This window comes from Ursus arctos, chromosome X (genome assembly GCF_023065955.2).
Source record: "Ursus arctos isolate Adak ecotype North America chromosome X, UrsArc2.0, whole genome shotgun sequence".
NCBI classification, from domain to species: domain Eukaryota; kingdom Metazoa; phylum Chordata; class Mammalia; order Carnivora; family Ursidae; genus Ursus; species Ursus arctos.
Window position 1 is genome coordinate 93866952 of NC_079873.1, and position 25941 is coordinate 93892892.

General features: G+C 40.3%; 2 protein-coding genes across 3 annotated transcripts in view; one reads left to right on the forward strand and one right to left on the reverse strand.

The window, feature by feature from the left end:
* On the forward strand, positions 1-18448 carry AKAP14 (A-kinase anchoring protein 14). Its single transcript, XM_057313913.1, has 5 exons — positions 1-164; positions 271-362; positions 12794-12973; positions 15192-15244; positions 15887-18448. The coding sequence occupies exons 1-5, from the start codon at positions 8-10 to the stop codon at positions 15969-15971; spliced, it is 567 nt and encodes a 188-aa protein (XP_057169896.1). The 5' UTR covers positions 1-7; the 3' UTR covers positions 15972-18448.
* The window catches only part of NKAP (NFKB activating protein), a 23878-nt gene continuing 13988 nt past the window's right edge, over positions 16052-25941 (reverse strand). For both annotated transcript variants that reach the window (XM_048213252.2, XM_057313911.1), the window contains 5 exons: positions 25349-25412; positions 23881-23990; positions 23713-23788; positions 22582-22731; positions 16052-19046 (listed from right to left, as the gene is read on the reverse strand). In XM_048213252.2, coding sequence (XP_048069209.1) covers positions 18872-19046; positions 22582-22731; positions 23713-23788; positions 23881-23990; positions 25349-25412 — 575 coding nt within the window. In that variant the 3' untranslated portion in view covers positions 16052-18871. The remainder of the gene's footprint in view (positions 19047-22581; positions 22732-23712; positions 23789-23880; positions 23991-25348; positions 25413-25941) is intronic.

Below are 25941 nucleotides of genomic sequence, written 5' to 3' on the forward strand. Positions count from 1 at the left end.
AAAGAAAATGGATGGGACTAAAAATTTCCAAATCCAGAAGACGGGTGTGGCTCAAAGCCCTGCAGGCCAGGGGACAGACAGAGAAGACGACAACGGCAATGTGAACGAGCTGGCTCTAGCATTAGTGAAGAGGGCCATCCACGCGGCTCTTAAGACTCTGGAAGGTAGTAACCCTCTTGCAGGCCTGGAGGACTGTCCCATCACATAATGCCACACTACCAGGCAGCTAACAGACTCTCACCTTTTTTTTTTTTTTTTTTTTTTTTGCAGAAGCTGAACAGCCCATCACAAACATCAACTGGATCACACACGGTGAATTCACAGCGGAAAGGGGCCGCAAACAAATTGAGGAGTTCGTGCTGGTAAGTTAGCTGACGGCTCCAGATTGGTACACAAGGGTGAGGAGCAATGAAAAGGAGCATTTGATGAAAAGTGTAAAACCCGGAAACCCTAGATGATTTCAAAGGCGACTGAAGAAGTAAACACTGTCCCATTCTGGTTTCCAAAATCAACACGGTATGGTTTGACGGTGAAAGGCACAAGCGTATTTCCCTGTTTTTATCATCCTAACCTTACAGCTCCCTCGGAAAACCGGACACTCCCAGTTAAGCAATTTTCCCACACTAGTGCTCTAAGTGGGGGCCTAGTGGCCTAAGGAGGGAGCCGTTCTTCCAAAACGGGAGTTTGTCATCACCAACTTTAGAAATCTCGTATTAACAGAGGGGATGCCGATGGGTCTTTCTGCTTCGGTTTTGGAACATAATGCCCGCACACCATGATGTGCATGCCTGTGAGTTCGTTTCTCTTTTCCGCCTGTGCCTGGCTCTGACCCATTTGTGTGGCTTATCCTGGCAGCTCTGGAGAGAAGGCCGTGGGCTGCTTTGCATAACCGGCGGGGTGGATTAAAAAATGGCTTGAAATCCCTACCCACTGTATTTCCTCAGAAGAGGGACAAGCTGAAACAGGTGGAGGCAAACTCCTCACCCCTCGGAGAAGTTTCCTGCTGTCTCTGCTTCTCTGGCCAGGCCATCACAGCCTCCAGCCCCAAGGGCAGTTTCCTAGGCCCCAGGAAGGCCCAGTCAGGTGGAAGCGAGGTGGTTCCACACCCTCTTACACCCCAGAAGGCACATCTCCATTACACGGGGTACCTAGAGCACAGTGAAGACGAGACGCACGGTGCAAAGCACTACTTACTCTCGGACCTCCTTGCTCTGGAGAACGTCTCCCTTTGGAGTCGGGCAAAAGCCTCTGCCTACTGCACCCAGGGTTTGTGAATCAGACTGGAATGGGACACAGAACAAGCAGAAAAATTTCCCCCAACAATGCCACCAGTTACTCTGAGTAAAAGGCAAAAGTAAGTCCTGACAATGGCCTACAGAGCTTGAAGTGATCTGAGTCCCCTCCTCCCTCCAACTTATGGCTCAGAGTCATCACCTGCTGCCTTCTCCCCTTTCACCTTCCTCCCTGCAGCCACACCTGTCTCCTTCCTGTGCAACTGCCAGGCACGCTTCCACCTCAGGGCCTTTGCACTTGCAGTGCTCTCTGCCTGGAACCTTCTCCCCTGCGATCTGTTCTCACGGTTCATGCCTTACCTCTCTTGAGATCTTTGTTAAGATGCCGCCTGTTCACTCACTCTGAGAATGACCTGGAGACTAGTAGAAGAGCTCTTCCACAGCTAAAGATATAAAGAAAAAGCCGTATTAAGAAGGGTAGCAGGGACCAAGACAAAGTCGGGGACTAAATCCCTGCACGGCACACCACACGTGGGAGGGACAGCACAGGCACTCCCTGAGAAGCGGGAGGTTCAAGCCCCACCTCTGGGCGCCACCCACCCTGAAGACTGCACCGGGAAGATGAACCCCCCCAACATCCGGCCTTGAAAATCAGCAGGGTTTCATCCCAGGAGCTTTGAAAATCAGGGGGGCCTACTTAACTCCAGGAGAGCCAAAGTATTATAGGAAACCAAGACTCTGCTCTTAAAGGGCCCCCATACTATCACTCTCCCTGAGACCAAGCACAGGGGCAGTGGTTTGGAAGGTGCCTGGACTATATGTGAAGACGATTTATTGGCTAACTTTAGGGTTATGTGCCAAAGGGGCAGGGATCTGTAGGAACTTCCTCATTTGGGACCAGCATCTCCCCAGAGCAATCACCACCCTGCCACATGTGGTGGGCAGCCTTGGCCAAGACCAGTGTCCCTCCAAAGCAACTCATGCCCCAAGGGGAGGCCAGCCCCACCTACCAGCACGCCCACAATAGTCACTACCTGGCATTGCAGCCAGAGGGCCAAGGTTCGGCTCTGCTCACCAGCACCCCCACAGCAGTCACAGCTGAGTCACAATAGGACAGTGCATACAGCCCACACGTGGGACACCCCTGGAGTGCCTGGTTCTGGTGATGAGGGGTGATTATACTACTGGGCCCCACGGAACACCTTCTACATAAGGCCACTACTTTCAAGATGGAGGAGATGGAGCTGATGTACCTAATACATAGAAACAAACACACAGAGTCAGACAAAATGAGACGGTGGAACAAGAACAAGACAAAACGACAGAAAAAGATCTAAAAACGTTGATAAGCAATTTATCTGATAAAGAGTTCAAAGTAACGGTCATAAAGATACCCACAAGAATATAAGAGTTGGGAGAAGAATGGATGAACTCAGTGAGACCTTCAACAAAGAGATAGAAAATATTTTTACTTTTATTTTTTGAGAGAGAGAGAGAGAACGAATGCGTGCTCAAGTGGGGGAGGGGCAGAGAGACAGGGAGAGAGAATCCCAAGCAGGCTCCTTGCCTAGTGGGGAGCCTGACGCGGGGCTCAATCTCACAACCCTGAGATCATGACCTGCGCCAAAATCAAGAGTCAGACACTTAACCGACTGAGGCACCCAAGTGCCCAAAAAAGGAATTCTTAAGAAATGAGAGTAGGATAAGGTACCACTGGAACACCATCAAACATATAAACATTTGCATTATAGGGGTCCCAGAAAGAAAATAGAGAGAGAAAGGGGCAGAAAACCTATCTGAGGACATAATAGCTAAAAACTTCCCTAACCTGGGGAAAGAAACAGATATCTGGGTCCAGGGAGGACAGACAGCCCCAAAAAAGAGGAACCCAAGGAGGCCCACGCCAAGACACATATAATTAAAATGGCAAAAACTAAAGATAAAGGGGTGCCTGGGTGGCACAGTCGTTAAGCGTCTGCCTTCGGCTCAGGGCGTGATCCCGGTGTTCTGGGATCGAGCCCCACATCAGGCTCCTCCGCTAGGAGCCTGCTTCTTCCTCTCCCACTCCCCCTGCTTGTGTTCCCTCTCTCGCTGGCTGTCTCTCTCTGTCAAATAAATAAATAAAATATTTTAAAAAATAAAGATAAAGAGAGAATCTTAAAACAGCAAGAGAATATAAATAGTTATGTATATGAGAACCCCCATAAGGCGATCAGCTGATTTTTCAGCAGAGAGTTTGCAGGCCAAAAGGGAGTAGTGCAATATATTCAAAGTACTGAAAAGAAAAACCTACAACCAAGAATACTCTACCCAGCAAGGTCATCAATCAGAACTGAAGGAGAGATAGAGTTCTCAAGCAAAAGTTAAAGGAGTTCATCACCACTAAACCAGCATTACAAAAAATGTTAAAGGGACTTGTTTAAGTAAAAAGGCCATAATTAGAAGACAATTATGAAAGAAAAAATTTTACTGGTAAAAGCAAACATACAGTAGAGCTAGTAGATGAATCACTGATAAAGCTGGTATGCAGGTTAAAAGACAAAAGTAGTAAAATCAATTATAGCTACAATAATTATTTAAGAGACACACAAAATGAAAAAATGTAAAATACGATGTCTCGGAGGAAGGGATTAAAAATGTAGCACTTTTAGAATGTGTTCCAAATTAAGTGACCATCAACTTAAAATACACTGCGATATATACATAGCGTGTTACATATGAACCTGCCGGTAACCACAATCCCCAACCCCGTAACAGACACACAAAAGACACAGGAATCCAAACATAACATTAAAGCAAGTAATCAAATCACAAGGGAAGAAAGGAACAGAGAAGAACTATAAAAACAACCAGAAAACAATTAACAAACTAATCCTAACTACATGCCTAGCAGTAATTGCTTTAAATGTAAATAGACTACATGTTCCAATCGTAAGACACAGGATGACTGAATGGATAAAAAACCAAAACCCATCTCTATGCTGTCTAAAAGAGACTCACTTCAGACCTCGAGACACATACAGACTGAAAGTGAAGGGATGGGAAAAGCTATTCCAAGCAAACGGGAGGAAAAAAAGGAAAACCAGGGTAGCGATACTTATACCAGACAAAATAGACTTTAAAACAAAACCTGTAACCAGAGACAAAGGGCATTACATAATGATAAAGGGGTCAATTCAACAAGAAGATATAAGACTTGTAAATATCGATGCACCCAACACAGGAGCACCTAAATATATCAAGAAAATATTGACAAATCTAAAGGGAGAAATTGACAGTAGTACAGTAATAGTAGGGGACTTTAACACCCCACTTGTATCAATAGATCATCCAGACAGAAAATCAATAAGGAAAGTGACTTTGAATAACACATTAGACCAGACGGACTTAACATATACCCACAACATTCCATCCCCAAACAGTAGAATACACATTCTTTTCAAGTACACATGGAATATTCTCCAGGACAGATCACATGTTAGGCCAGAAAACAAGTCTCAATAAACTTAAGTAGACTGAACTCCTACCAAGCGTCTTTTCTTAGCACAATGGTATGAAAATAGAAGCCAATTACAAGAAGAAAACGAAAAAAACTACAAATACCCGGAGGCTAAACATGATACTAAGCAATCAGTGGCTGAACAAAGAAGTCAGAGAGGAAATAAAAAAATACCTTGAGACAAAGGAAAATGGAAACAACACAGTACAAAATCTATGCAATGCAGCAAGAGAAGTTTTAGAGGGAAGTGTTTTTTTTAAAGATTTTTTATTTAGGGACACCTGGGTGGCTCAGTCAATTAAGCGTCTGCCTTTGGCTCAGGTCATGATCCCGGAGTCCCAGGATGGAACCTCACGTTGGGCTCCCTGCTCAGCAGGGAGTTTGCTTCTCCCTCTCCGTCTGTCCCTCCCCGCCATTCGTGCGCTCGATCTCTCTCTCTCTCAAATAAATAAATAAAATCTTAAAAAAAGATTTATTTATTTGAGGGGGGAAGAGGCAGAGGGAGAAGGAGAAAAAACTTAAGCAGACTCCACGCTAAGGGAAGTTTACAGCACTAAAGGCCCAACTCAAGAAATCTGAAAATCTCAAATAAACAATTTTAATCTTACACCTAAAGGAACTAGAAAAAGAACAAAGCCCAAAATTAGTAGAAGGAAATAGTAAGTATCAGAGAGAAGATAAATGAAATAGAAACTTAAAAGAAAACATTAGAAAAGATCAATGAAACTAAGAGCTGGTTTTTGAAAAGATAAAATTGAAAAAACTTTAGCAAGACTCATGAAGGAAAAAAGAGAGAGGACTCGAATGAAGAAAATCAGGAATGAAAGAAGTTGTAACTGACACCACAGAAATACAAATGATTATAAGAGACTAGTCTGAAAAATTCTTTGTTGCAAACAAATTAAACAACCTGGAAGAAATGGATAAATTCCTAGAAACATTCTTCTAAGACTGGAATCAAGAAGAAATGGAAAATCTGAACAGACAAAGTACTAATAATGAAATTGAATCAGTACTCAAAAAAACCCCCAACAAAAGAAGTCTGGGACCAGATGGCTTCACAAGTGAATTTCACCAATTATTTTTTTAAAGATTTTATTTATTTATTTGAGAGAGAGCAAGCACAAGCGAGAGACAGCATGAGGGGGGGAGGCAGAGGGAGAGGCAGGAGCAGACACCCTGCTGAGCAGGTAGCCCAATGCAGGGCTCAATCCCAGAACCCTGGGACCATGACCTGAGCTAAAGGCAGATGCTTAACCGACTGAGCCACCCAGGCGCCCCTCACCAAACATTTAAAAAGGAGTTGATACTTATCCTTCTCCAACTATTCCAAAAAATTAAAGAGGAAAGGATGCTTCCCAATCACTCAAGGAGACGAGCATTACCCTGATACCAAAACCAGACAGACACTACACAAAAATAAAATTCCAGGTCAGTATCCCCGAGGAACATAGATGCAAACATCCTCAATGATACATTAACAAACTGAGCTCAACAATACATTAAAAGTATCTTATACCATGATCAAGTGGGATTTATTCCAGGGATGCGAGGATGATTTAATATACACAAATTAATCAGTGTGATACACCACGTTAACAAAATAAAGGATACAAATAATATGATCATCTCAATAAATGCAGAAAAAGCATTTGACACAACTCAACATCCAAATATGATTAAAAACTCTCAACAGGGGTGCCTGGGTGGCACAGCGGTTAAGCATCTGCCTTCGGCTCAGGGCGTGATCCCAGCGTTCTGGGATCGAGCCCCACATCAGGCTCCTCCGCTATGAGCCTGCTTCTTCCTCTCCCACTCCCCCTGCTTGTGTTCCCTCTCTCGCTGGCTGTCTCTATCTCTGTCGAATAAATAAATAAAAATCTTTAAAAAAAAAAAACTCTCAACAAAGTGGGCCAAGAGGAAACGTACCTCATCATAAGAGAGGCCAGATATGACACACCCAGAGCTAACATCATGCTCAAGAATGAAAGGCTGAAAGCTTTCCCTCTAAGATCAGGACCACGACTATAATGCCCACTCTTGCCACTTTTACTCAACACATAGTACAAGGCCTAGCTGTAGCAATGAAACAAGAAAAAGAAATAAAAGGCATCCAAATTGGTAAAGAAGAAGTAAAACTGTCACTATTTGCAGATGTCATGATACTATATATAGAAAACCCTAAAGACTCCACCAAAAGACTATTAGAACTAGTAAATGAATTCAGTGAAGTTGCAGGATACAAAATTAACATACGGAAATCTGTTGTTGCGTTTCTATACACTAATAACTATCAGAAAGAGAAACTGAAATACACATTTCATATACAATTGCATCAAAAAGAATAACATATGTAGGAATAAATTTAACCAAGGAGCTGGAAGACGTGTATTCTGAAAACTGTAAGACAGTGATGAAAGAAATTGAAGATGACAAATAAATGGAAAGATATATCATGCTCATGGAATGGAAGAATTAATATTGTTAAAATGCCTATACTACCCAAAGCAATCTATAGAATTCAATACAATCCCAATAAATACCAATGGCATTTTTTTTTTACATTTTAGAACAAATAATCCTAAAATCTATATGGATCGACATAAGACCCCAATTAATCAAAGCAATCTTAAGAAAGAAGAGCAAAGCAGGAAGTATTATGCTCCCAGATTTCAAACTATACTACAAAGCTATAGTAATTAAAACAGTATGGTACCGGCACAAAAACAGACATATATATCAAAGGAACAGAACAGAGTCCAGAAATAAACCCACACTTAGATGGCCAATTAATCTATGCCAAAGGAGGCAAGAGTATAAAGTGGGGAAAAGACAATCTCTTCAATAAGGGTGTTAAGAAAACTGGGCAGCCACATGCAAAATAATGAAAATGGAGGGGTGCCTGGGTGGCTCAGTCAGTTGAATGTCCGACTCTTGGTTTCAGCTCAGGTCATGATCTCAGGGTCGTGAGATCGAGCCCTGAGTCAGGCTCTGCACTTAGAGTGCCATCTGCTTAAGATTCTCTCCCTCTGCCCCTTCCCCCACTTGTATGTGCACACGCACTCTCTCAAATAAAATCTAAAAAAAAAAAGAATGAAAACAGACCACTTTTTAACACCATACACAAAAATAAACTCAAAATGGATTAAACACCTAAATGTAAGACCTAAAACCATAAAAATCCTAAAAGAAAGCACAGGAAGTAACACTTAGAAATCAGCCTTAGCAATATTTTTCTTGATGTGTCTCCTCAGGCAAGGAAAACAAAAACAAAATTAACAATTGCAACTACATCAAACTAAAAAAACCTTTGCATAGCAAAGGAAACCATCAATAAAATGAAAAGGCAACCTACTAAATGTGAGAAGATATTTTGCAAATGATATGTCTGATAAAGGGTTAATATCCAAAATCTATAAAGAATTCATACAACTCAACACCAAAAAAAAAAAAATCCATTTAAAAAATGGGCAGATGGCCTCAATAGAAACTTTTTCCAAAGAAGATATACAGATGGACAAGAAACACATGAAAAGATGCTCAACATCATTAATCATCAGGGAAATGCAAATCATAACCACAATGAGATATCACGTCACACCAGTCAGAATGGCAAATATTAAAAAGACAAGAAATCACAAGTGTTGGTGAGGATGTGGAGAAAAGGGAAGCCTCATGCACTGTTGGTGGGAATGTAAACTGGTGCAGCCACTGTGGAAAACAGCGTGGAGGTTCCTCAAAAAATTTTAAATAGTACTATATGATCCAGCAATTGCACTTCTGCATATTTTTCCGAAAACAAAAACACTAACTTGAAAAGTTAATATGCACCCCATGTTCACTGCAGCATTATTTGCTATAAGCCAAGATGTGGAAGCAACTTAAGTGTCCATCAATAGATGAATGGATAACAAAGATGTGATATATATAAAACAGAATATTATTCAGCCATTTGTGACAATATGGATGGACCTAGAGGGTATTATGCTAAGAAGTAAGTTAAAGAAAGACAAATAACATATGATTTCACTTACACATGGAATCTAAAAAAACCAGTGCACTGGGTGTTCTATGCAAATAATGTATCATGGAACATTGCATCAAAAACTGGGGATGTACTGTATGGTGACTAATATAACAAAATAAAAATTATAAAAAATAAAATAAAATTAAAATTAAAAAAATTTAAAAAAACCCAAACAAATGAACTAACAAATCAAAACAGAAACAGACTCAAATATAGAGAACAAACTGGTATTACCAGAGGGGAGAGGGGTATGATATGGGTAGAACAAATGAAGGGGATTAAGAGGTCCAAGCTTCCAGTTATAAAATGAACTAGTCACGGGGCGCTCAGCTGGCTCAGTTGGTGGAGCGTGTGACTCTTGATCTCGGGGTTGTGAGTTCAAGCCCCACATTCCGCACAGAGATTACTTGAAATAAAATCTTTAAAAATAAATAAGATAAAATAAAATAGTCACAGGGATGAAAAGTACAGCAGAGAAAATAGTCATTATAATGCGTAATAATTTTGCATGGTGATGAACCTATCATGATCATTTCATAATGTACATAAATATTGAATCACTATGTTGTATACCTGAAACTAATATAATACTGTATGTCAGCTATAGCTCAATTTAAAAAAGAATCCATCTGCTCACTGAGGCCTTTCCTGGCCACCTCGTCTAAAACTGCAACCCATTCTCCTTCTCTGATTTACTTCTTCCCTTAATTCAGCTCTACCTTAGATACTAGGTTTTACCCTTTGCCTTTCTTCTACCTACAGATCATACAGGCCATGAGAGCAGAGGCTTTTACTCAGTTCTCTGTCCCCAGCCCCTAGAAAGGTCAAGTACACAGAGATACTCTAATATGTGTGTCGAAAACAGATTTATTCTCTCCATACCATTGTTTGTTCACAGATGAAGAGCTTACCTACTGTGTAGGACTGTTATGAGGATAAGATGATTAGAAAGTAACTGAAAAGTTAAAAGCTCTGTAAAACTACTGACATAAAATCACCTTGTTCCCAGCCCTGCTAATGCAGCGAGCCCAGAAGTTAAGTCTGCCATCTAAGTGTCAGACATTTCTGATGGAGAGCTTTCTCAAGCTTATTGCAGATTTCCCAGAGTCCGCCGTACACCAGGGGATGGCAAATTAGTAGTTACTATTTACTGAGCATTACTGTGTGTCAAGTACTGCGAAGCACTTCACATGCATGATCTCATCCAACCCCCACAATGAACCTGCATGTAGGTACATCAGTATACCCATTTTACAGATGAGAAACCCTGAGGTTCAGAGAGGTTGGATAATTTGTCCAAAGTCTTTTTTTTAAAGACTGTATTTATTTATTTTAGAAAGTGAAAGCATGCATAAGCAAGGGAATGGGCAGGAGAGGGAGAGGCAGGGAATCTCAAGCTGACTCTGCCCTGAGCACGGAGCCTATCGTGGGGCTTGATCCCATGACCCTGAGATCACGACCTGAGACGAAACTGAGTCAGACACTTAACCGACTGAGCCACCTAGGCGCCCCTGTTCTAAGTCTTTCTGATTAAGCAGCAAAATAAAGTTTTGATCAAGGTCTGATATACTTTGGCCACCATAGTAGGAAAAATTCTTTTTTTTTTCTTTAAAGATTTTATTTATTTATTTGAGAGACAGTGAGCAAGCATGAGTTGGGGGGAGGGGCAGAGGGAGAAACAGCCTCCCCAGTGAGCAGGGAGCCCAATGCGGGGCTCAGGGGTCGATCCTGGGACTCTAGGATCACGATCGGAGCCAAAGGCAGATGCTTAACCGACTGAGCCACCCAGGTGCCCCTGAAAAGTTCTTTTTGATGACAAAAATAATGCAGTTTTACTATCCGTGAAAAATGCAAATTCAAAAGATTTTGAGGTATTACAATGTGAATAAGAATGATTAAACCTGGTGTCCAAAGGCTTGTGTGTTTTGGGGAAGGGATAGGTACACTTACACATTGCCAATGGGCACAATTAGTTTATTCTCTTACGGAACACAATCTGGCAACAGCAATATACAAGTAAGTTCTTTATAAGAGAAAAGCTGGAAAAGCCCCAATGCCTAATACCCAGTTAAAATTATTTTTATAGGGGCGCCTGGGTGGCACAGCGGTTAAGCGTCTGCCTTCGGCTCAGGGCGTGATCCTTGTGTTCTGGGATCGAGCCCCACATCAGGCTCCTCCGCTATGAGCCTGCTTCTTCCTCTCCCACTCCCCCTGCTTGTGTTCCCTCTCTCTCTCTGGCTGTCTCTATCCTGTCGAATAAATAAATAAAATCTTTAAAAAAAATTATTTTTATAATAAAATAAGGCATTATAAAAAATGAAAAATCCCCAGTAAGCAAAAGGACGCAGTAGAAAACGAAAGCTCCCCTTCCACCCTCACCATACCAGTTCTACTCCCTCAAGGGTCACTTACCAGTGGTAACAGTTTTGTGCACATACTTCCAGGTGCCTGTTGATTCTGAGTGTCCAATAATATGTCATTGGCTAAGCCATCCACGGTAGAGTAGCACAATGAGATATTGTTTCCTGGAAGCGAGTATATGAAGCAATGTTATGTAAAAATTACCAAATACAAGGATAACACACACTCACTGGAGCTACGTAAGAGTCAGCTGCCTGGACAGTGATAAAAATGGGGAAACTGGCCTGATGGAGATAGCTGAATTTCACGTGTCTAAGCCTGCCTTAGTTCGCAAAAGGAAAAACAACAACAACACTAGGACACCAAATTGAGAGGAAGAAAATCTGGTGGGGTGGAGAGACATCTAGTGGGGTGGAGAGAGCACTGAGCTGGCTGCTTGGGAGCCCTGGGTCCCAGTCCCAGCTGTTGAGTTGGACTGTCCCTTCCCATTGCTAGGCCCCAGTGTTCTCAACGGCAAAGGGAGGGGCTTCCCTAATGATCTCTAGGGACCCTTCCCATGGTACAAAGTCTTTGTGTGACAGATGAAACATTAGGGCTGGAGAAATATATTCATTTAGAGAAGTTGGAAAGAAAGGCATGCTCCAATGGGCTGCAAAGGGTTAACTAGCAGGCTCCTTCATTAAAAGGAATGACAATCTGTGTAAAATACAATCCTGATCCCAGGGAATCTAGAGTCCGGTGCTCCTGCCTGGCTGACTGAAACAATCAATTGGGTACAAGTTTGAAATAAAGTAAGCTGAGGCAGAAGGCCAACCTTTTTTTTTTCAGAGGGTCTGAAATCTTTTGGCCATCTCCCCTCAGACTGTCCCTCTTCACATCACTGAAACCGTTAACTGTCCCCCTTCCTTCCTTCTGTGGACCTTCAACTTAATTTGGGATTTTTTTGATGTGGAAGCTTCCTGTGCCCCCAACCCAAGGGGGTTCAGTTGAACTTGCTGAATACCTACAGCGTTCAAGGCACTGGGCTGAGAATCGGGGCCGCACCGTGACCCCTGTGGGCCCTCGGCACCAGTAAGAGTCGTGCTTTGGAGAGAAAAACTTCACCAAGGGGATAAAATAGGGATCTGAGGGGTCTGGATGATCCTAGTGCCCGACTCATTCCTTTTCTAAACTTACTTTGTATACCACCGATGGCTGCATTGAAGTGAGTCTGATTTTCAAAAACAGCTTGTGGAATCAGCCTCATTACTTTCCAGTCACACCTTTAGGCCTCCCAAGAGGGGTGAGCAGAACGCATGTTCCGATCACTTTCTGATCACTCTCCAGCTAACCAAACTTGCGTCCCAAGTAAGGGTCTGGAGGGAGGTCAGTGTGTATACGTGTGTGTGGTGTGTTGGTGCATCTACACATCTGAGTGTGTGCCTCTGTGTTCCAAGGCCCGCTCTCCAGGGATGTTGCATTATTCACTCATTTCCTGCCGGCTCCACCTTTTCTCTCCTGCACTTGCGGAGATAATTGGGAGTTGACTCTAGTTTGAATTCCAATAAAAAATGTTAGAAATGGATGCCCGAAGCTGGGCTGTAACCCCTCCTGTTGTGTGTTGCCTTTACCTAGAGGACCTGAATAGAACTTTGCTTTTCTTTCCATGTGCTCTTTCTCTTTTATATGAAACAGACTTGGGAGTATCAAGACCGCTGGGTGCACTACACAGAGTTTATAGCGAGGGAAGACTTGGTTCACAGCTACCACTACATCTACTGTGTCCGCTGGAGCATCCCCACCGCTAAGAGACCCATGCCCCAAGTCACTGCCTCTGCTTACTTCACCGTCAAGATCACCAAAAACAAACCTCCAGTAAGCTCTTCCTTTTCTGCCCTGTTCGCTTAGACGAGACGTCAGTGAGAATGGAGACTTCTCAAGGTCATCGATGACCCCTTCTTTGTAAAACTTAAGTCCTATTTCTGTCCTCATCTTGCTTGGCCAATCTACAGCACTTGCTGGAGCTGCTCACTCCCCGCTTCATGAAATGTTCCATTTGGCCGCTAGAACCACACACTATCTGGGTTTTCCTTCTACCTCACTGACCATTCCTTCTCAGTCTCTACTGCCCTTGAACCTGTCCTCTATACTCCACTCCTTGGTGATCTTATCGCCTCCTGGCTTTAAATGCCACCTCTAGCTTATGCTCCAGCCCAGACCTCTGCCACTTGGATGTTTAATAAACATCTCACTTCTTGTATCCAAAACTGAACTTTCGATTTTCCCTTCTCTACCTGACCCGCCCGCAGGCCTCTCATCTCCATTCATGGCCCAAGTCCTTGGCATCATCCTTGACTACTCACATCCCTCATCCAACACATTAGGAAATCCTATTGGCCCTATCTTCAAAAATAGGTCCTGAACCCAACAATTTCTTACCACTCCACTTCTATCCCCTTGGTACAAGACACCATCATCTCTTACCAAGATCATTTCAGTGGCCTCCTAACTGGTCTGCTTCCACCCTTGCCCTCAACGTGTATCTTTTCAAAACAGCAGCCGCCAGCCAGAGTGAGCCTCATAAAATGAATTTATGTCGCTCCTCTGTTTAAAATGTTCCAATGCGTTTCTCTAACTTCAAAGTGCATGCAAACGAACCGGAGACCTTGCTGGAAGGAAGATTCTGATTCAGCAGGTCTGGGGTGGGGCCTGAGATTCTGCACTGCTAACGGGCTCCCAGGTGTTGCCGCTGCAGGCCCACAGAGCACACTTGTAGTGAGGGCCTGCCGGGCCTTGCGTGACCTGGTCCCTTGTTACTTCTGCTTTCCTCCTCCTCCTCCCTCCCTCTCCTCCAGCTGTTGTGCTCTTGTGACTCTGCAATGATCCAGGTAGAGTCCCGCCTCAGGGCCTCTGCATCTGCTGTTCCCTCTGACTGGAACGCTCTCCCCTAAGTACGTGCACATCCTGCCCTCACCTCCTACATCACACTTTCTATCCCTTCCTCCATGCTTTTGCTTTTTCTCCCTGACACTTTCTCACCTCTGCTATTCTATGTAATTTACTATCTTGTTATTGTCTGTTCCCCCTACCGGAATGTAAGCTCCACAAAGGCAGGCGTTTTTGTTTTGCTGTAAAACGAGGCCTGGCAAATAATAGGCACTCAACAAATACTTGAAGGAATGACGGCGTATAGCCACCAAGCAGACCATGAACGTGAACTATGTTGATAGCTGGTGTGAAAGGAGTCCAAATAACGTCCACGAATCCAGGGTTAGGGCCATGAAAGGAGCAGGTCTGGTTCTCAGCATAATGCCTGGAATACAGCAGACATAAACACGTTATGTCCCCCCTTGCCGTCCATCCTTTCACAGAAGTTATCTGAGGCTTTGTCGGCCTCCAGAGCTTCACATCTGACTACACAGTGAGCCAACTATGTCTTATATTTATCTTATGCTACTACAAACTTATTTGAACCTGGAGTCCTGTAAAAAGGTAACGTACGTGGAGATCTCACTTCTCCTGGTCATCTATCCTGCCCTCAGCTGTCTTGCTAACTGGCAAGGTTGGAGACTGGAAAGTAAGGCTGCTGGAGATAAGCAAGACCATGACCGGAGACTGTACACCGAGGGCTTAGGAGAAGGGCTCTTGCTCAGAATTCCAAATATAATTTTGGAAGGGAGCATGGGTGGGGACCACTGAGACAATATTACAACCTCCACTTTTATGCTGCTTTAAAAATGTTTTCAAACCTTGGTTATATTATTTCATTCTTATGCTACTCCTAAGAGGTAAATACTGTCAATTGAGTAAAGTGGAACATAAAAAGAAGGTAAATGACAATTCATGATGAGCACAAGCCTTTCCTGACTTGTTTCCAATTCTGCAGAGATTCTTCAGGTATCTGTTGCCAAAAATATCTTTTGGGAAACAGAGATTTGAAGTGACAAAGAACTACCACCTACAAACATCCCAATAAGGAGGATGAATTCTAGAAACTTTAGAGAGTATACATATGGACAAGTGTAGGGATGGAAGGAATTGAGTGGAGTTGGTTTAATTGGTATAAGCTAACAGTTATCCTTTTCTCTCTTAGGATATGCCCATTGAGGTCTTTTATATCTTTGAGGGCCTTTCGTTAGTTCACAGGTAATGAACATTTGGAGACTTTTTTTTTTTTTTTTTGTAATCTCTACCCGCAACGTGGGGCTAGAACTCCTGGCCCCAAGATCAAGAGCTGCATGCTCTACTCTACTGACTGAGCCAGCCAGGTGCCCCTGGAGACTGATTTTTAAAAGAGTGGTGGGTAAAGGTCATCCCACTACAGGAACCTAGCAGGCCCATAGCCACAGATAACTCATGTAATGGTCACTTTTCTTCTTTGGCCCACCCACCCCATTAGGATGGGCTGAAGGGATTCTGCCACTGTTCTAGAAAAAATTTTTTAATGTCTTGGTTTTCAGTAATTAGAAACCTGAAGATTAACTGCTAAAGGAGGGTGGGGGCAAAGTGGGTCATGTCCACTGTTTCTATGGGCAACGGCACAGTCACATGGAGTCAAGTCCTATATAATAATCTTTTATTTGTACAGCAGCTCTTTTAGAGAATCTTTACGTATAAACTCATTAATCCCTTTACTGATTGGGCCTATAGAATAAATACAGACAACCTTCGCTCCCCACCCCCAAAAGACTTCTTGCTCACTAGGAATGTAACAGAATAAACAGGGAATCCCTGGCTCAATGTTTTATGGTAAGAAGTTTTGGTATGTTTGTTTTTCTTCCTCTGCAGACCAGGAATGACTCGCTTTCGAGAAAAATGGCTGAGGGACATTATTGAGGCCAAAAATATTTTAATGGAGTCAATTCCCTTCTAATTCAATTGTGTCTAATTCTTACAGAATGTTTTAGGATTGGACTTCTAATCAGAAATGTATTAAAAATACGATACTGCACATCAAACCACAGAATATTTATTGAATAATAAACTTGTGGCAAACAATCCAGCTGTATTTTTTTTTGCATTCATTCATTTTCCATTTGGCAACTTCCATCACATTAGCAGAGTAACCAGTAAGTTGTTTTCCATTTCTAAGTGGTTTTTCCCAACACTGTCTACATCACTTGAGTCTTACAGGTACAGAAGCCAGGTTTAGAGATTTGCTAAAATTCACCTGTCACACTAAACTGAGAGTGATACTTGGCTGCTTGTTCCCCGTTTGAGCCTAATTCTCTAGTAGACACACCTCTTTAATGGGCATAACTGGGGAAAAGAAAAATGCAACAGCTCTATAGCTCATAATATAAGCAGTCTAAAGATTTCCCTACTCACAGACCCCTTCACTTACTGTGAGTTAAGCCTTACTGTTAACTAATACACTCCAATACTCTGAAACTGGGTGCGCTGCGTACCACACAGCATCACAACCGTTGATGGCCGCAGGGTGGCTTCAAGATAGGAGGCAATCAAACAGGGAAGCTCTGATTGTCACCCTTACTTATTTCTGGTCTTCTTTCCATCCTCACACCAGATCATCACTTGTTCCTACCATCCCTGTGAGGCTGTCTTGCCTGACTGCAAAGGTTTAAAACACCAAAGACAAGATTACATTATGGGTGATTACTTACAGGTATGTCAAATACATATTTATGCAGACAAACACTGGAAGGGAACACAGAATACTAAAGACAACTGATGTGTAAGACTGTGGGTAATTTTTCTTTCTTCTTTTTTTAACTGTTACATTTGTGCAATAAACATAAAAGATGGGAAAATCTTATCTGAACAACAGGCAAGGAGGTGGAAAACCAGGTAAGTCTTCCTAAAGAACAAAACATATATTCAAATACAACAGCCCTCCTATTGGACTTATGGCTCAGACGACTCAACACAGTTTGAAGCAGTAACTCTCATGAGCTCAAAATAAAATACTTTTAGCCCTTTTATTCTACTTTCCTCTTTCCCAAAGAACATGCTACTGAAGCTGTTCTTTGGCAGATTTTTCCTGAATAAACCCTGATGAAAGAAATGACAAAGTTCTGAAATATATTATGTTTTCTTTCATTTACTGAATATCTCCTCTGTGGAGGACACAGGAGAATCCAATAAAAACCCACAATAATCCTATATCACAGAGTTGTTGCACTTAGCTTTGCCTACTGAAAGTAAGAGTGTAAACTCATTCAGTCTCTAGGAACCAATAACAAAAAATAATGTTCTTAGAGAACAAAATTCTTAAATAGGGATTATAAATTTAGGTTTTATTACACAGGGAAGCAGATGGATTATAACTCATAAATTTGGAATCTAGCTTCCTTTTACCTTTTGGAAACAAGGTATTTATCAGGTTAGGCAGCAACAATGAAAGAAAGAAATCACTTCAGATTCAGGGGTCATAAATGTTGCTACACGCCAGATGGTTTAGTTCCTTAGTTGTGGGTTAAAGGTAGACACTTTTCTAGAACATATGTTAAACAGTAAAACTTTTTATCTATACTTTGAAATATGACTGCCCTATTTTAAAACTTTGGAAAAAAACACTTTAAACTATTACAGGGAGAGAGGACATTTTATAACCACAGAGTTAGAACTTCCTCACCCCCCAGGTAATTTAGATTTATTCTAGACACATAATAACACAGCTCAAAACAACCTTAACAAGAACAGCCAAAACTTCCACTGCCCCCTTTCTCTTCACTCTTGTGACCTGACAACTCAAATTGAACAAAATAATGGGAAGAAAAAAGATCATGAACTGCTAGTCCCAGAATTTTCCATTTCTCCCAAACTTAAAAGTCAATATAGCCATAAAAAAGTGATAAAGTGAGGGGTTCTATACAAAGTTAAACTGAATGACAGATGTAAAAAATAAATGGGAACATTTAACAATGTTTAAAATGAAATATGCTTATTACATAAAGGACAGACTTAAAATACGTTTAATATCATTTTAACTTCATCCTTATAAAACAACTAAATTAAAACCAATGCTTCAATATATTTTTCCCTATTAAACTCCTAACCATAGTTGACTCCCATTCATTTCCAGTATTCAAATAACGATCTAAGTGTAGCTCAGATGGAAATAATGTACTTACATTGGCACAACAGTACATTCCCAATATTTTATATTTGAAGAAACATTTTTAAGTAATCTTTTAAGAACTTAAAACACTAACATTCACATTTTCAACTCAGTAAGTCTGTGGGTTAGTTTGCTTTTTGGCTTGTTTGTTGGATTTGGGGTAGAGGTAGGAATTAAAACCAAAATACAAGTCGATCTTCAAATTCCAGATTTGCTTTTTTCAGCAATGCCTTCACCTTGTTAACAAAAGTGGCCTCCTGTATGTTTCTATCAAGTCCATTTATAACACGTTCAACATAGAGGAATGACGAATTCCCACAAGTTCAGTTTGGGTGGGGGGTGGGGAATGGGCATCATGTAGCGCTAACAGTAGCACTGTCCCATGGTGTGAGAGTTAAGTTTCTCATCTTACTGACTCTTTCTCTCAATGTCACCTCCCCAAGTGCAGTATGGTTTATTTGTAATTTGGATTTTTAAACCAGAAAGTTATTATGGTCAATCCAAAAATAACCCAAAGAACTTGCTAAACTTATATCAATAAGCAGCTTTTTATTGAAGGACTGAAAGAATTAAATAGAAGGCACAGTAGCACTGTAAAGCTTTTTCAGATCATAGTAATCTTTTTGTATGTATATATGGAACCCAGACTTTCTTTTTTTGTTAAAAATGTCTGCTGAACAACCAGAAAATCCTTATTTGTCATCTTTCCCTTTAGTTTTTCTGTATACCATCTCTCGAAAACTGGCCAGAATCTTGTTTTCTCTCTTTCGCCTCTCTTCTTGGTTAAAGGACGCCAGGGCTCTCTTCTCGTCAGCACTATAGATCTGGTTTTCTTTCCGCAGTCGCACGGCCTCCATTCGGCGATGCCTGGAGATAATTTTATTTTTGGCTTAATTTCTCAGTAATTATTCTCATAGTACTTCCTCACTAATCCTTAATACAGAGTGGTCTATTTAAAAAACTGACAAATAGAAATTGTTCTGGTAATGGGGTGGATTTTCAAAAGATCATTCATTTTATCTGCCAACGTGTCCTTTGATTCACTTCCAGTATTCAAATAATGATCTGATGTTCTGTCAACATCATGAATGTTATTAATTTCAAATACTAAGGGCCTAAGTCTAGTTCTGTTGTTTCTACTAAAACAACCAGAAACTAGCAAATTATTAAACTTCCTATGTGATATGCAGAATTTGCCTTCGGGGAACTGACAGTGGGACAGAAGAAAGGTTTAAGTTGTCATCAATCAGGTGTAACTTCCTCACGGTTCTAATTTATCATACAACCAAAAGGAACAGGTCTAATACTACAATAGAATTTTTTGATGAGTTCTGTGAGTGGATTTAATTTTCTTAGAATCCAGTAGCAGCTCAAAGAAGAGATTTATCTCAAGGGCCAGATCAGGAAAGTATAGGGGGCAGAGGGAAACTATTACATTATCTTCAAAAGGTCTGCTAACTTAGAGGGAAAACTCCATGAAACTCTTTTAGGCATATGTAACCCAATCTTACAAAGTCAGTTCGATATAAGGCTTGGCCTGTGTCTAGAAAAATAGAGAAAACTGAGTAAGGAAAAGAGGGGAGAATCATTCAAGATTAGTGTGAAGGCGGGGGAGCGGAAGGATGGAAAGACAAGGAGATGAAAATGTATTTAAGGTGGCTCACGGTACAGTGGAGTTTATTTGAAACACAAAATGCTATGCGAACAATGTTGTAAAACATCTATGTACATGTCTCCTAGTACATGGGAACGATTTTCTCTTGGGTATCTAGGAATGGAGCTTCGGGAACATAAAGTTTACGAATGCTCAACTTTCCAAGATGATGTCAGACTGTTTTCCAAAGTTGTTGTACCAATTTATATCACCACTAGCAATACTGAAGAGATCCTGTACATCGACATCTTCTCCAGTGCTTGGTATTGTTAGAACTCTGAACCTTTGTCTATCAAATAGATGTAAAATGGTATTTCAGCATGTTCTTGATTTCCATTTCCAACGGTAATGAACATCTTTTTATGTATGTGTAGACCATATATTTTTCTTCTTCTAACAAATGCTTGTGTCATTTTCCCATTTTTCGTTTGGGTTGTTTGTAGGTATTCTTTAAATATTCTCAATACTAATAACTATCAGTTGTAAGATCTTATCCCAGCTTAAAACTTGTCTTTTTACTTATTTTAAGATGTCTTTTGATGAACAAAAGTTGTTTCTTTTAACTTAGGCAAATTATCACTATTTTATGATTAGTACATTTTTTGGAGTCTTCCTTAAGAAATACTTTCTTACCCCAAGATCTATTAGATATCCACTTATATTTTACACTAAGAGTGTTAAAGTTGTTTTTGACATTTAAATCCTTATTCTAGCTGCACTGATTTTTTTCTTCATTAAAAAAAAATTTTTTTAAGTAGGCTCCACACTCAGTGTGGGGCTTGAACTCACAACCCTGAGATCTAGAGTCGCATGCTCTAGTGAGCCAGCCAGGCACCCCTACTTGCACTGAGTTTTAAATATGGTGATGCAGGGTTCTACTTTAATCTTTTTCCAAATGGATAACCATTTCTCTCCTACTCCATTTACTGAATAGTTCCTTCTTTCCCCAATGATCGGACATGCAATCTCTTTCATATAACTAAGTTCACACATGTATGGCTCTGCCCCCGAGCTTCGTATTTTATCCCACTGAACAATTCATTTGTTCTCCTATACTTTCTAAAGTTCTGTAAGCTTCATAGTAAGTCCTCATATATGGTAGGGCAAATCTCATCTTCCTGCTCTTCTTCAAAGGTGACTGGGCTATTCTTGGCCCTCTAGTCTAACATAAATTTTAGAACCATCTTATTGGGGTGCCTGGGTGGCTCAGTCAGTTGAACATCTGCCTTTGGCTCAGGTCATGATCCTAGGGTCCTGGGATCAGGCCCCGCACTGGGCTCCCTGCTCCGTGGAGAGCCTGTTTCTCCCTCTCCCTTTGCTACTCCCTCTGCTTGTGCTCTCTCTCTGCCAAACAAATAAATAAAATTTTAAAAAAAGATTAAGTTTCATATAAAACTCTGCTGTGAGTCTAACTGGAACTACACCGAATATACAGATCAATTTGGGGAAAACAACTTTACATATTGTCTCTCTATATGAACATGGTATCTCTCCATTTAAGCCTTCTTTGATGTCTTTTTTTAAAAGATTTATTTATTTGAGAGAGACAGAGAGAGCATGAGTGGGGGAGGGGAAGAGGGAAAGGGAAAGAATCTCAGGCAGACTCCCCGCTGAGTGCGGAGCCCAACACGGGGCTCAATCTCACAACCCTGAGATCACGGCCTGACCCAAAACCAAGAGTCAGATGCTTAACCGACTGAACCACCCAGGTACCCCTTTAATGTCTCTTAATAATGTTTTCTAGTTTTCCCTGTAGAGGTCTTGGACATTTCTTGTTAAGATTTATTCCTAAATCCTTCATATTCTCTGATACTATTATAAATGTTGTTTTTTAATTTAATTACATTTCTAACTGTTTACTGGTGCATAGAAATGCAACTTATTTTCATGTATTAACCTTATATCCAACCATTTACTAAACCCTCCTATTATTCAGAATTATCTGAAGATTCCTTAGGATTTTCTATGTAAAAAAAAAATCACATCATTCACAAAAAATGAGTATCCTCCTTTCCAATGCTTATGACTCTCATTTCTTTTTGTCTTATTGTGCTGGTCCTCCGAATTCCAAGATTCTGAAGGTGCTTCAGGGGTTTTGCAAATATCTGCCTCCAACTTTATTTTAACATATCTACCTACTTTTAGAAATTCATAAAATTTTTAAAAATCCAAAATTCAGTTTGATCTTGGCACTGATGCCCTATTAGTTCACTCTCCTCATTCTTCCTGGTACTTTGCTTTTTCTTCCACAATTTTATATTCATTTCCCCACGCTATCATAATCCTTTTCTGCTCTTCATTCTCAGAGTCCACAGAGAATTAGAGAGTCCACATTCTCTGACTCTACAGTGAACTAGAGGCAAACTCAGAAAACAGGAAACACCGTCTCATGAAAATGATTTCCTACGACCAGAATGCCACATTCCTCATGGGGCAGTGATACACAACTGAATTAACTATGTCCTCCAGAAGACAAACTATCAGTACCAAAATACAAACTAAGAAAGGACACTGAAAAGACTGATTCTTAAGTTGGAGAGGCAGTTGATTTTGAGGCTGAGTTGCACATATACTTGGAATTTTAGACAACCATGTTTATACTAACAAAACCAATATTATACCAAAATTTATACTCTACTTTTCATTGGAAATGATCACTTAATGAAAATCAATTACCAAAATATAATTCTGGTAGTGAGAAAGGAAAAGATCTAATCATAGAAACTGACCTCGATGCCAATAACTTACCTGCTACCACTCATTACATAACCCGAGCATTCAAATGATGCAATTTCTTCACTTGTCAAGCCAATTTCACCTCTTCTTGGGATACGTTTCCCCGCTTTTACATATTCAGCCATAGCTGCACCCTCACCAGGTAACAGCGCATGGCCATAGCTACAAAGTAATTCAGAATTCAGAAAAGGTTCATTATAAAAAGCTCATCATCTCAAGAGAGCACAAAAAGATTTTCTCTCAGAAAACAGCACAAAATAACAGTTGCAGAGTGGCAGCATGCTGGGAAGCCCAATGTGAATTACTTTAATTAGTGAACACTGCACTCTGACCTACCTAACTAACCCAGGAATACAGACATGCTTTGGAAGAACAAAAGAACTGATGTTAGTGAGTCTATATTAATGGTTTACAATTATAGATCAATTTATCCCTACAGGCACTGCCTTTACGGCTTCTGCCTCCAGTGAATTCCTTTTCCCTTTTTCCCTTTCAGGAAAAAAAAGAGAAATAATACATCTCAAATTAACATACTTTTTAGACTTATAACCAGTAATAATGCTATACAGTAACAATTATCTATTAACTTTCAGTCGAGAGGACTTTAAAAACTACCATCTCTTCATTTAGTTCATTGACTGCATCTTGAATACCTATTAAACTGAAGGCTTATAATACAAAAATAATCTCTGTTCTTATGGAATTTATATACTGATGGGGACGTAAGTGCAATACAATGTAGAATATATAAAATATTGCACAAAAGAAACAGAAAATACTGTGAGGACTAGAGGATTAAAGAGGGGTAGGAAACCCATCTACTCATGGAGGAAAGGTCCTAGGAATCAGCACATGATCCCTCCTTTTGAAAAGAGCTTTGAAAGATGGTAAGGATTTTAACAGGAAGAAATTGGGAGTAGTGATGAAATGAGGGCAGGGAAAAGAAGTGAAGGCATGTTGAAGACATAAGGTAAACAAGGCATGATGTGGGAAAGTGCACAGTAAATACAGGGAAGTTTTAGTTCAGCTCAGCTGGAACCTGGCATGTAAATAAGGACATAGAGGGAGATACAGCTGGAAAGGCAAGTTAGGGCCATACTTTTAGGAAGATACTTTAGATATTTTAAATACACTGTTACTTACTTCAAAGGTTTATCATCCTGAGAGGCAAGTGTTTTTGGAGCCTCTGGGCCAATTAAATCTGAGGGTTCTTCAGGCTCTGCAGGAAAGATGTTCAGAAACAGAGTCACATTTTGACTAATCACTTAACGTTTTATCTGTTCTGAGTCAAAGTCTACCAGAAGAACCTACTTGATCGATCCTTCCAGGGATTCTCCAGAAACTCTTCCTGGGACTCTTTAGAGCTTGAATCACTGGAATCTTTTCTACTCTTCTTAGTCTTCTTTTTCTTGTATTTCTTCCTGTAATTATAATTTGATACAAATACACTTAATAGTTCCACATTAAAGAGAATCTCATTTTTTTAAGGCAATGAAAGACTGCTGAAAATGATTTAAGTTCTCAGCTGATTAAAATTTTTAGAGCAGAATTTTAATTAAAAGATCTTTTAACTTATTTAACCAAATCATGTTTCACTATAAAAAAGATCCCTCAAGGGGACAACGAAATACAGTCCTCATGTTGCAAAAAGATAATAAAGCAGTTTAAAAAACAGTTCTTACTAATTTAAGCATCAATAGTTTGAATCCTTGGGTTCATAATGATACTAAAACAGTCCAACTCATTATTTTGAAAACTCATAAAACAAAAAGAGTTAAAAAAAATTATCCTGTCTTTCCTATATAAACTGTACTTCAGAGTAACCAAACAGTTGATGAGGGTGGGTTTCTCTTACAGAATTATTCTACCTAATAAATGAAGAAAGCAAGCCAGAAAAAAAAAAAAGCCAGAATTAGACTATCACGACTTTGCAACCCCTAATGAAATAGGGGATCTAGGCAATGACCATCCATGGCGATTAATACAAGAGACAACCAGACATTATCTGCCTCCTGACAAAGTACATGGCACCACCTATGAAGTATGTGTGCCAAAGACTCAAATCTGAACCTCATCAAATCTCTAGACCTTACTATCAATATATAGGAAATAGAGAAGACAAAGAACATGTTAAAAGCACACCATAAACATATAGTCAGGGGCGTCTGGCTGGCTCAGACAGTGGAGCATGTGACTCTTGATCTTGAGGTCCTGAGTTCGAGCCCCACATTAGGTGTAGAGATTACTTAAAAATAAAATCTTTAAAAATAAAGAAATAAAAAAATTAAATATAATCAGCAAAATCTATACTGCAGGAAACTCTATAGGTAAATGATTCAGTTTCTTTAACAAATAAATTGCAAGAACAAAAAGGGAAAGGGAACCAACTAATAAGAGACACATCAACCAATCACAATTTATGGGCATTATTTGGGTCCAGATTTAAATAAACTGTATAAAAACCTGCTGAGAATTGAGGAATTATTGCTAAATATCTTAGGCACGAAAACAGTATTGTGGTTATGATTTTTTAAAAAGAATGCCTATCTTTTAGAGAAACATGCTGGTTTATGGACAAAATGATATCAGGGATTGGTTTTGAAATAATGGGGGGGGGGACAGTGCAGATTGTCCAGGAGCTGAAATTATTAAGCTGGATGACGGCTACATGCGGGATCATTACATTATTTTATTTATCATTATTTACTTATTACTTTATTTTATGTAACTTTATATATATTTTAACTTTTCTAAGATAAAAATTGAAAAGCAAACTGACGATCTATGTTTCTTCTTCTTTTCCTTTTTCTTGGCTTTCTTTGCTCTTCTTTTTGTATCTTCATCTGCAAATTAAAGCACATTTTAATTAAAAACAAAAGTTTAACTTTAAAACCCCAGTAATTTTGAGTAGATACATATCCTATTGCTGGAGCACCTGGGCAGTCTGTGGAGCATCCAAATGTTGATTTCGGCTCAGGTCATGATCTCAGGGTCCTGGGACTGAGCCCCACATCAGGCTCCGCACTCAGCATGGAGTCTGCTTGAGATTCTCCCTCACCCTCTGCCCCTCCCCCTGCTCACCATCTCTCTCTCACTAGAATAAATAAATCTAATTTATTTAAAAAAATCCTATTGCTGCCCTATTTGTTGTTAGAGAAATTAATTAATTCAAACATTTATTGCTACTCATCAGGATACGTGCTAGGCACCAGGGACACAGAAATTAAAGTTATACTAAGTCTTCAGTGATACAGAGTAGTATTATTAAGTTTACTAGGTGAGATAATAGTATGGGGGTAAGTAGGAAAATGTCATTGTTTATTAGAGATGTACACAGAAATCTTTAAGGTAGCAGTGTGATATTTCTAATTT